At 43.4% G+C, this 12,143-nt stretch overlaps 1 protein-coding gene across 2 annotated transcripts in view; it reads right to left on the reverse strand.

Annotated features, from left to right (window-relative positions):
- The window catches only part of LOC311055915 (ataxin-2-like protein), a 30,380-nt gene extending 18,711 nt beyond the window's left edge, over positions 1 to 11,669 (reverse strand). The window contains exons 1-10 of one of the 2 annotated variants that reach the window (XM_084072181.1): positions 11,619 to 11,669; positions 9,862 to 9,907; positions 8,382 to 8,438; positions 7,573 to 7,644; positions 5,998 to 6,250; positions 4,909 to 5,030; positions 3,807 to 3,898; positions 1,660 to 1,869; positions 607 to 1,004; positions 1 to 12 (exon numbers count right to left, since the gene is read on the reverse strand). The exon at positions 1 to 12 is cut by the window's left edge and continues 72 nt beyond it. In XM_084072181.1, the coding sequence (XP_083928307.1) occupies positions 1 to 12; positions 607 to 1,004; positions 1,660 to 1,869; positions 3,807 to 3,898; positions 4,909 to 5,030; positions 5,998 to 6,250; positions 7,573 to 7,644; positions 8,382 to 8,438; positions 9,862 to 9,894 (1,249 nt within the window). In that variant the 5' untranslated portion in view covers positions 9,895 to 9,907; positions 11,619 to 11,669. Of the gene's footprint in view, positions 13 to 606; positions 1,005 to 1,659; positions 1,870 to 3,806; positions 3,899 to 4,908; positions 5,031 to 5,997; positions 6,251 to 7,572; positions 7,645 to 8,381; positions 8,439 to 9,861; positions 9,908 to 11,524 lie in introns of both variants that reach the window. The other variant, XM_084072180.1, reaches the window with a different exon arrangement.
- Between the last annotated feature and the right edge of the window lie 474 nt (positions 11,670 to 12,143).

Raw genomic sequence — 12,143 nt, forward strand, 5'->3', positions numbered from 1 at the left:
TTCTTAACACAACTATAGAGGAGAGAGACAAAGAATGTACAGACATATTTAATAATTTTACACTTTCAAATAAATGCAAAAATAGCGGAAATAGCTGATCTACAAGCTGTGTCGCCCCAAGCTGTTGTGAGCTTGTAGATCGGCTATTTTCAAACATCTTAGTGCTTTTACTTTTGGCACTTTAAGTACATTTTGATACCAATACTTTTGTACTATCAATTGCACACCCTATGAAGCCTTGAATCCATGGATTCTTTTTTGTTTTTGTCGCATTCCTAAGCTAATAATTTGATTCCCGTCTCCTACCGGCTAATGTATCCGGTAGGAGACACAAAGTAGATTATTTGTGTCTCCTACTGGAAATACACACGGTCATCAAATTATTGTCTTAGGAATGCCACAAAAACAAAAATAAATCCATGAAATCAAGGCTTCATGGGGTGTGTAATTGATAGAAAATAAGTCATTTTTTGGGTGAACTCTTCCTTTAACTTGAAACAGAGTATTTCTACACGGCAGTATTGATACTTTTACTTAAAACGCAAAACATTTTGAGTACTCTTTTCCACACACTGCACACGAGTCACTTCCTGTAAAAGTGCGTACCTCCGTTGACAGCAGAGCGGGCGGCGGCGGCGTCACCACCACCACCACCCAGCGCCTGCGGATGCGACAGGGAGTGAGGGAACGGACCGGAGGGAGGGCTGCCGCCGGCCGCGGGGGGGGGAGGCGGCGGGGGCGGGCTGCTGCCGCCGCCCTGCTGCCCTGATTGGTGCATGGGGGAGTAGGCCGTCCTGCTGACAGACAGCGGGCTGCTCCTGTCGGACGAGGAGGAGGAGGAGGAGGGGGAGGAGGAGGAGGAGGGGGAGGAGCCAGGGGGAGGGGCGTGGTGTCTGGAGGAGGCGGGTCCTCCTCCTAGGCGGCCGGAGCCTCCCACCGCCCCTCGCCCGCCCCCGCCGCCCATCTCACGGGCCCTCTGAGGCAACGGGATGTACTTCCCCTCCCTGTGGGGAGGAAAAAGAAAAGGACAAATTGGATGATAACACATGGATAAAGCCATTAAAACAGGGAACGCATCTGTGCAACCACCATTATTTTATCCTTTGGGCTATTCAAAAATAGCAGATATGCAAGCTCATAGTGCAGCACTGAGTGCCGTGCTGTCAGCTTGTAGATCTGCTATTTTAGAAAAAAGACAATCTGTGCAAATCTTTGAATATATATATATTTTTTTAAAGCGCACATTTTTCACTCAAATCTCTGCTTCTGGGGATTCTACAAATGCATTCATGTCAAGGACCCCCAAAATGATATGTATTTGGACGCGGACCCCCATCTGAAAATATGTTGTTCCAGGGACCCCCAGAAGCAAAGATTTGAGTTACTTTCAAAATAAATTCAAAGATTTGCACAAAGTTTCAAGATTTTTTCTATCTGCTATTTTTGAATAGCCAAAGTATAAAATAATGGTTAAAGTGGTTCAAATCTAAAATGACAGATGCTTTCTTGGTCTTAATGGGTTCTCTGTCCCTGTCACCTACCTGCCACTAGGGCTGAACCCGGGGCTGGCCCTCTGGTCCTCACTGTCCCTGTCACCTACCTGCCACTAGGGCTGAACCCGGGGCTGGCCCTCTGGTCCTCTCTGTCCCTGTCACCTACCTGCCACTAGGGCTGAACCCGGGGCTGGCCCGCTGGTCGTCTCGGTCGCGCAGCACGGCGCTGTACTTCTCCTCTTCGGTCTTGCCGTCGGTGTTCTCCAGGGAAACGCGGCGGCGGTACTGCGGGCTGCTCTCGATCTCGGTGGCGAGCCGGGCGGCCCGCGCCTCCCTCTGGCGGAACATGTCGCTGTTCCCGCGCTCCAGAGGAACGCTAGCAACGAAGGGGGAGGAGGAGGCGTTATCATCAAATATAGTCCATGAGCCAGACAAGATTTCATTATCGAAAGAGTGGGCAAAACCATACCTATATTAAATTGTTCATAGGGTCAATACGAGTAAATAAATATATGATAACCTTTCCACAGGAGTAGCTTTTTCATGGTTATCACACATTTTGTTATTTTCCCCATACGTGCATGACAGGTGAAAAAATGACAAAATTTTAAAAAGAGTTATCATAATGAAACTTCCTGAGTTGATTACTTACATGAAGACAATGATTTATCGTATTACAAGTTTTCTGAAATTGTATATTTAAATATGAAAATTAGGCATTTAGTCCATGAGCCAGAGCCCCAAAATTGAGCCAGATATTCCCTCGTTAAAAACCTTTGACTCCAACATCTTAACAAAATTAAATAAGTATGTTGACTCTGGCTTTGTCCAATGTACCAATGTTGATTCTGGAAAGTTATGCAAATGTGGGCATATTTTACTAATGCCTAATTTGCATATTTACATATACAATTTCAGAAAACTTGTAATATGATAAATCATTGTCTTCATGTAAGTAATCAACTCAGGAAGTTTCATTAGGATAACTCTTTTTTAAATGTTGACATTTTTTCACCTGTCATGTACGTATGGAGAAAATAACAAAATGTGTGATAACCATGAAAAAGCTACTCCTGTGGAGAGGTTATCATATATTTATTTACTCGTATTGACCCTATGAACAATTTAATATAGGTTTGGTTTTGCCCACTCTTTCGATAATCATTGCTCATTTTTTGGGCTCTGGCTCATGGACTAATATGTGGCAATAGGCTCTATTCACAGCAGCCATATTATAAAGACATCCACAGGTGATACCAATGATACTAATGAAGACTCTGTTCCATTCTGGTCAAACAGAGTCAGGGTGCTGATATTGTGCATGTTGGCTCACTGGAAACACTCTGTTACACCAGTGGGTCTACAGTTGGGGTCCAGGGACCCTCATGGGCTTCCAAATGGCCCCTTACAGGTGTGTAACTCTGAGAGTGTACAAATGGAACCAATGTCCATTTGGTTCCATTTGTACACTCTCAGAGTTATGGGGGTCGTGGAAACCACTGTGCTACACTAAATGGAACAGAGCCTTCATTAGTATCATTGGTAACACCTGTGAAGGAAGTGATAATATGGCTGCTGTGCATAGAGCCTATAGATTGCCATGGCAACGGATATAACGGTTATGGCATAACAGGGTGGGGCATGCATTCACTACCAGAGAGAGAGTGTACAAATGGAACCAAATGGACCCGTGACGCTCTTAAGAGTTATGGTGAGAACATACTAGCTCTGAGAAAGCGGTTCCAAATGCAGTGGTGTAAAGTAGCTAAGTACATTTACTCAAGTACTGTACTTGAGTGCAATTTTGAGGTATTTTTTACTTTACTGGAGCATTTCCAATGTTCAGTACTTTTACTTCTACTCCACTACATCTCAGAGGCAAATATTGTGATTTTACTCCACTACAATTATTCGAAAACTTTAGTTACTAGTTACTTTGCAGATATAAATGATTACATTATAAAACACACATTAACCACTTCAGCCCTATTTCATACTTAGGCTATTTTTTCAAACATTTTAGTACTTTTACTTTTGGTACATTTTGATACCAATACTTTTGTACTTTTACTCAAGTACATTTTTGAATTCTGGACTTTTACTTGTAACAGAGTACTTCTAAATTGCAGTATTGATACTTTTACTTGAGTACTTTTCCCACCACTGTCCAAATGTGATGGAACGAATTCCGGTTCCTCAGTGTTGGATCCGGTTCCTACCGGTTTTCCGGATCCCGAGCCTGTACACACGGCGCTATGTGTGTATAAATGAAAGCGAGTGTCACCGTGTGAGGGGCTGTGAGGGTGAACTCACGTGTACATGGACAGGCTGGAGTCGTAGGTGGACTTCACGCCGTAAGTCTCCTCGTGGGACTTGAACATCTCGTTGGCGTCCCAGCCGTTTGACTGCAGGGACAAGCACAAGAGAGCAGGTAAAGTAAATGACGTATAAACCCCACCTCCAGAAGGCACAACACGCCCCAGAGCTCTGAATCCAGGAGATCCCTGCATGTCCTGAAGTGTCTGAAGTGCTTTTCTTGCACCGACAATGCAGTGAAATAACTCTTTAAAACTGGGAACCATTATTTTATGCTTTAGATATATGTGGCACCGAGTGCAGCGCTATGAGCTTGTAGATCTGCTTTTTTTTTTCCGTGGGCAATTCTTTGAATATAGATATTCTTTAAAGCGAACATTTGTATGTTTTTTTTGTCTAAGCCAATAATTTGGTGACCAGTGGACCGTTAGGCAGCGGTTCCGGTAGGAGACACAAAGGAGACTCTTTGTGTCTCCTACCGGAACCGCTGCCTGTCATCAAATTATTGGCTTAGGAATGAGACAAAAACAAAAAAATATCCATGAATTCAAGTCTCCATGGGGTAGACTGAAAGAACGAGCCCAATCGATGGTCTCGAAGGGCGGATCCAAACCCAGCCGCCCGGATTCGTGCGGCGCTTCCTATTGCTTCACCAATCTATGTCCCCGCCTCCCCTCCCCCCCCCCCCCCCCCACCGGTCTGTGCACGGAGCACGCTGACGTCACCAAATTTAGAGCGACGCCCCTCTGCACTCTGGTTGGTTAGGAGTTAACAAGGTCCTAAGACCATCGTTCCTGCATCGTTCGCCCAGACTTTTTTTCTTTTGTAACAAAAAAAAAGCATGGATTTCCGAGGCTACCATGGGGTGACTAATCGACAGAAAAAAGGCATTATGGGGGTGAACTATCCCTTTAAGTTAAGGCAATGGAATAATAATAATAATTAAGTAAGAGAGTTCTGTGTGTGTGTGTGTGTGTGTGTGTGTGTGTGTGTGTGTGTGTGTGTGTGTGTGTGTGTGTGTGTGTGTGTGTGTGTGTGTGCGTGCGTGCGTGCGTGCGTGCGTGCGTGCGTGCGTGCGTGCGTGCGTGCGTGTACTCACTGCGTCAGACTCCAGGTCGTAGCTCTCCCCGTTACTGTCTCCAGCGTCCCAGCGCTGTAGAACCTTCTCTCTGTGCTCGCCGTTGATCCGCGACGAGCTGATGGCTGTGTCTGTGAACGTGTCTACACACAAACCCACGCACACACACACACACTAGGGATGTAACCATATGGTAACTGTATCGATGCATTGATTTTAACCCATTAAGACCGGGAACGCATCTGTGTCTTTTTTGATTTTCCTTGGCTATTCAAATAAATATATATATATATATATATATATATATTATTATCTTTTTTTTTTAAAGCTGTTAGGATTTAGAAAATATTTTTAGAATCGGCCTCAGGTCTTAATGGGTTAATAATGGGTTAAATTCAGAAGGTTGAGAGTAGGGACGGAAATTGCTAGGTACCTGACGATTCAATTCGATTCCAATTCAGAGGGCTACAATTCGATTATATTCTGATTATTGGGATTATTGCGATTAATTTACTCTATAAATTTGATCTTTTATTGATAATAAAAACAAATGGAAGAGATGTGTCACTGTCAACTGGAAGGTTTTATTTGCCAACAATTGCAGAAAACCAACAAGAAAATAAACAAGCCCTTTTTTGAAAGCCCTTATACAAAGGCTTCTCAATATTCTGATAACCAACCAAAATCTGTCTGCTGCTCTGTGCAATTAGCAATACTAGACCATACCCGTGGGGGGATATGCGCACATGATTTGGCAACCCAGGAGCCAGCGAACACAGAAACGCTAATAAACAGCTGGCATGTGGGGAAAGCGAAAAACGGGCTTCGCTGTTCCGTGCACATGGTAATGGTCAATGGCCGTGTGCAAATTAAGATCAATTGCTCCTGCCACTGAGGAGAACCGGGCAGAAGAAATTTTGGGCTCAACACCCGATTTTGGGCTCACCACCCACACAGAGCTTTGTGGAATTATAGGAAGATGATGATTTCTTTTTTGACATTTGTGAATCGATTCATAATCGTCCATGCCAGAATCGAGATTCATCTATGAATCGGTTTTATTTTCCACCCCTAGTTGAGAGTATAGTGTCACGCTGGTGGCCGCCATACCTCTGATGGCGTAGTTGAGGTCCACGTCGCGGCAGGTCATGGTCACCAGGTCGGCGGGGCTGAACACCATGGTGTCCATGATCTCCTCGATCTTGGGGGGCGGCGGCGGCGGGGGCGCCGACGACTCGGGGGGGACGCCCCCGCCCCCTCCCCCATCCCCTCCCCCTTCCTCTCCTCCTCCTCCTCCCCCGCCTCCTTCTCCGGCGGTGACGCCATCGCTACACTTGTGGACGGCGTCCACAGCCAGGTCGCACTGCGAAAAAAGAGAAGAGAGAAAGAAAACACGAAACGAACGGTTCTTGAGATACGTGTGCTTACAGACATACAGAGATTCGGTGCATTTATGGTAAGATAAGAACTCATAAATACTAATAATGCTTTATAACCATAATTATAACACATTATAAAGCATTCTATAATGACTTATAACGTCAAGAATCATAATGCGTCATAGTTGCTGGACACTCACAGAATTGTTGTTATACAGTACCTGTAATAATACAGTGTTAAAAGCAGATTGTATTGCATTTATACTTATACCTTACAGTATAAGTCGTTACAGAATGCTTTAGGATGTGAGTTCTTAAAACTATGATTGTACACTGTTATAAGCAGAGTATAGGGCATTATAAGTATGCTTATAATGGGGTTCCAGGGGGTCCTTAGCAAAGCGAAATGTGTTAATACAGCATCATCACAATCATTTTAAAGTTAACCCCTTTTATACATTTATACATTGGCTATTCAAAAATAGCAGATCTACAAGCTCACAGCGCGTCACTTTGTGCCAAAGCTTGCCAATATGCTATTTTTGAAAATATTTGAAAAATAATCAAAAAATGTTTGGAAGACTTTTGAATAATTTAGATGATTTTTTTTCACGTAAATCTTCTCTTCTGGCAGACGTACAAGCTTGCAACGTGTCACTTTGTGCCACGCCGCAAGCTTTTACATCTGCTACATAAAAAATAAAAAAAATATTTGAAAAAAAACGTTTGAATATATAGTACCTATACTCAGGGGTGCACATAACTGGTGCGCAGGTGCGCATGCGTCGTCAAAATGCATGCTGCGCGGCACATCAGACGAAGGGAAGCGCTTTCGCGCACCAACAGCTGGGACCACTGGGACAGGAATTGACTTCCTGAAGCCACACTCACGCAATCACGCTAAAGCACGCGTCGGCCCCATACACAGCCATTAGGCGGAGGGGGAGGGGACGCATGCTGCACGTGATTGTGTGAGTGTTGCCTCCAATCCTGACACACAGACAGAGTCAGTCGCGCGACTCGCACGCAGCTGGCTGTGTTACAGGCACTCGTCACCGATGGCAAACGCACATGGTGCAAAATATGCCGTGAACGTCCCAATCTGGCGGATAAAATCAGCGCAGCACAGGGCACGTTTGGGGGGGGGCACCAAACGGCGTGAAGAAGAAAAAAAACGGCGGAATTTAGAAGCAGGGCGCTACAACATTGAAACGCGTCGGTGAAGCGTCTTTTTTCTCACCCCTCCAATTCGGGAGGGTCCTTGACACACGAAAAAAGGGTTGGGAGAACCGCTGGGTTAGTTTACCTGGGAGCTGAGTGTCTTAAAGATCCCTTCGTACACCGTGCCGTTCTTCACCTGCACGTCACAGGTGGAGCCCTGCAGACAACCACAGTGACACATAGCTTAGCATAGTTGTTTTCCATGTCATGCAATATGGGGGGATTCATTCATGGCAGGGGTCTTTCGACAGGGGTTCCGGGACCCCTGGGGGATTCTCGGAGTTACTACAGGGGGGCCGCCAAATCTGTGTGATTTTTAGCGGCGCTATCCGCTCTATACCTTTAGGTATAGAGCGGATCCTGCTCTATACCTGACTTTGTCCGTGTTCACCGTCAACGTTCTGATTGGTCAGACCCGTCAACGCTCTGATTGGTCAGACCCGTCAACGCTCTGATTGGTCAGACCCGTCAACGCTCTGATTGGTCAGACACATGGCTATAACGTGACACATGGCTATAAACACATTATAAACACATATCGATGACATAATGTATTCAAAGGCGCCGCTACCTTCACACAGGGTGTGATTTTCTTTTTTACATTAACCACTTGAACCCTATGAACCCTAGCATCCCTTTTCTGAGGAGAACTTTAGCCAAAAATAGCAGATCGACAAGCTCACAATGCCTCGCGCTGCGAGGCATTGTGGTGCCGCGCTATGAGCTTGTAGATCTGCTATTTTTGAATAGCCCAAAGAAATCTTAAAATGACACACAGATGCATTCCCGGTCTTAAAGGGTTAATCTTCTGACAGCCCTAATATTATGTCAAATCCAAATTGAACAGGACCTCCAATGCACAAAGCATGTGCGTATATGTGTAACAGCACTCACCACAACGGCAGTGAGGAAATGAAGCATGCGGGCATTGCTGTAGACGCCCTCGAAGACCTGCAGGCAACGACAACAACACAACAAGGACAAGGTCAGGCTCTCAAATGACACGATGGCTTTGAACTTTGACCTTTCTATTCCAAACAAAAACATATCCCTTACACACGACTATGGTGTAATAATGCTGACTTCCATGGGTTTGCTGCTTTCACGACCCTGTGACGACGATGCACTCCGATGGTGTCTTTTGCACTTGACCTGTGATCTGTGTCACTTTAGATATCTTTGGCTATTGAAAAATGGCAGATCTACAAACTCATAGCGCGGCACTCGGTGCCGCACTATGAGCTTGTAGATTAGCTATTTTTTAAATGTTTTGTAAAGCGAACATTTGTAACTCAAACTCTGGGGGATTCTACAAATGTCTTCAAAATCCTTACAGTTTTCTGAAACACTTCTGTTCCCATAATATCAGTGGTTCTCAAAACATTTTCACGTCAAGGACCTCCGAAATTATATGTATTTGTCCGCGGACCCCCCCAAAATATATTGTTCCAGGGACCCCCATGAAGCAAAGATTTGAGTTAAAATGTTTGCTTTAAAAATATATATATATTCAAAGATTTGCACAAATGTTCACGATTTTTCAAAACATTGCATTGTAGATCTGCTATTTTTGAATAGCCAAAGAAATCTAAAAATGACACCGATGCGTCCGCGGTCTTAATGGGGTTAAATGAACACTGAGGATTTTACAGTGCAGATTTGTGTGCCAGAGATGGTGTACTGTATACTAGTTTAATTAAGACCTGGAACGCATCTGTGTCACCTTTTGATTTGAGCTGAAAAGCATTATTTTACACGTTGGCTATTCAAAAATAGCAGATCTACAAGCTCATAGCGCGGCACCGAATGCCGTGCTATGAGCTTGTAGATCTGCTATTTTTGAAAAATCTTGAAAATGTTTGCAAATCTAAGAATATACATATTTTTAAAGCGAACATTTTTGTTACTCAAATCTTTGTTTCTGGGGGTCCCTGGAACAAAATGTATTGAGATGGGAGTCTGCAACCAAATACATATCATTTTGGGGGTCCTTGACATGAAAAAGTTTGAGAAACACTGATATAGAAACATACGTTTATTTTTTTTCACAAGCTTGTAGATCTGCTATTCTCAAAAGATTTGTATCCATTTTATCCATTTACAATCCAAGTACATTTTGATACCAATACTTTTGTACTTTTACTCAAGTACATTTTGAATTCCGGACATTCACTTGTAACAGAGTATTTCTACATTGCAGTATTGATACTTTTACTTTTAAGTACAAAATGTGAGTACTTTTTCCACCACTGCATTTCTGGGGGGTCCTTGAAATGGATAGGGTTGAGAATCAATCACTGAGCCAGAAGAGTCTGGTTTGTGTGTAAACTGTTCTAATGTTCCAGAAATAAGAATATGACATTAAAATACTTACGGGAGATGACTGACTCTGTGACGGTGGCTTCATTGTGTTTCTTGTCCTGGAAAAAAATAAAACAGTGATTAGTTCTAACGTTATAAGCTGGTTATTACAACAGTGAGAGGGCTCTCCCTGGGTGTCACTGGCAAGCGTGGCCAGATTTTGCGAGAGAAATAAGCAACCGGGTCTATGAAAACAAGCCCAAAAGAAGCGACTACTAACAGGCTACGGCTATTTGAAAATAGCCGATCATAGACAATGCGTCGCGATGCGACGTGTTGTGAGCTTATAGATCTGCTATTTTTTTTTTAAATAAAAAAATTGAAAATTACAAATCTGGTAAGGGGGTCCCTGGCACAAAAATGCTTTCAGATGGGGATACGCAGAAGGTTACATATAGATATGAAAGACATGAAAAGAACCACTGGTTTAAAGAACATTTCGGAAACAAGCCCAAAATAAGCAACTATACATTTTAGAAACAAGCCCAAATAAACAACTACACTTTAGAAACAAGCCTGACAATACTGAAAAAACGGTCCCGGGGGGCACCGAAACGGGTAGTAGCACAGTGCACCACGAAGGGTTAATCCGGCCCTTACAACTACACTTTAGAAACAAGCCCAAATAAGCAACTAAACTTGAGAAACAAGCCCAAATAAACAATTACACTTTAGAAACAAGCCCAAATAAGCAACTAAACTTGAGGAACAAGCCCAAATAAACAATTACACTTTAGAAACAAGCCCAAATAAGCAACTACACTTTAGAAACAAGCCCAAATAAAACAACTACACTTTAGAAACAAGCCCAAATAACCAACTCAACTTTAGAAACAAGCCCAAATAAACAATTACACTTTAGAGACAATTAAGCCCCAAATAAACAACTACACTTTAGAAACAAGCCCAAATAAGCAACCAGCAACTACCAATATTTACAAGCGACTTTACTGAAGAAAAAAAACAAGCCCTAAGTCGCTCATAATAATCAGCAGACATGGCAACACTGGTCGCTGGAAGGAACAATAAAGTTGACCTGAGGTAAGTGCCCAGCAGGCTGGTCAGCTGACATGGTGCCACCAGCCCAGATTAAACACTTTAACAGCACAAACAATGCGCTGAATCGACCCTGAGGTGAATGTCAACATCATCATTACTATTCTATAAATGTTATTGAATAGGGATCTAACACAAATCGATTATTACAAATGAGTATAGCATAATAGTGTAAAATAGCACATCTGTAAGCTCGATAACATGCCTATGGTGTGATCTTGTAGATCTCTAGGCTATATATATGCATGATGCCACCGTATAAAATAGGGCTTAATCAGACAAATCGATCGTTTTTGTTTAATCAATGCAATGTGCACGCTTCTGATGAGTTGACACATAAATAAAATAATTACAAAAAATATATGTTAAAACAAAAAACACACATTCTCGATTAACACAATAATCGACAAAGTGATCGACAGAATAACCACCATGAAGACAATATTTACTAAACGATGGCTGCAGCTGTCGATGCATCGACAGCTGCAGCCATCGTTTAGTAAATATTGTTATTAAGTTAGCTTCTAGCTGGCCGCTAACCCCAGCTATACAGCTATACCGTGTCTGCTTAATGCTTGTTTCTTAACGATCGTGTTGTAGAATAATAAGATCAAAGGTACTTTTTAGTCATGTGCATCCCCGATCGTCCGTTCCTAATGTCGACGCTGTGGTTATATAGAACAACGACAACAACCAACAATAACAATAACACACCGTCTCTCACACCGTCGATGAGAACAACAACAAAAACACTGCGCCGAGATGCGCTTGATTCCACAACACCCGGCGAATGGCTTACTGCCCTGCCGCCGGCGGGCGGGGGGGGTAGCTGTAGAATACAACTCTCGTAGACGTATTTATGATTCTGACGTTTTCAATCTACGAGAGTTGTAGGGTTCACCCCCCCCATGGACACAGGGACTTTCAGCACTATGCCCCGTAGACACTCCAAACATGTACAAATTGAAAATAAAGGTGCTTACCCCCACGCCCCAAATGTTAACTCTCTCTACGGCGTAGTAGCTTAATGTAATAATCCATATCTTTCAACAAATAGGTGTTTTGATGCCGTCTGTGGCCGAACGCCATTTTTTCGCCCCCGTTTACTTCCTGTTTACATTGAGTGTAATTCCGGGTTTCACCAGATGGTGCGCGTCACTACCGCCCATTGGGAACTTCCGACAGAATCGGCCACAGACGGCATTAAAACACTTCTTTATTGAAAGATATGGATTATTA

This window comes from Gymnoscopelus microlampas (genome assembly GCF_963454915.1).
Source record: "Gymnoscopelus microlampas genome assembly, chromosome: 11".
Classification (NCBI taxonomy): Eukaryota; Metazoa; Chordata; class Actinopteri; order Myctophiformes; family Myctophidae; genus Gymnoscopelus; species Gymnoscopelus microlampas.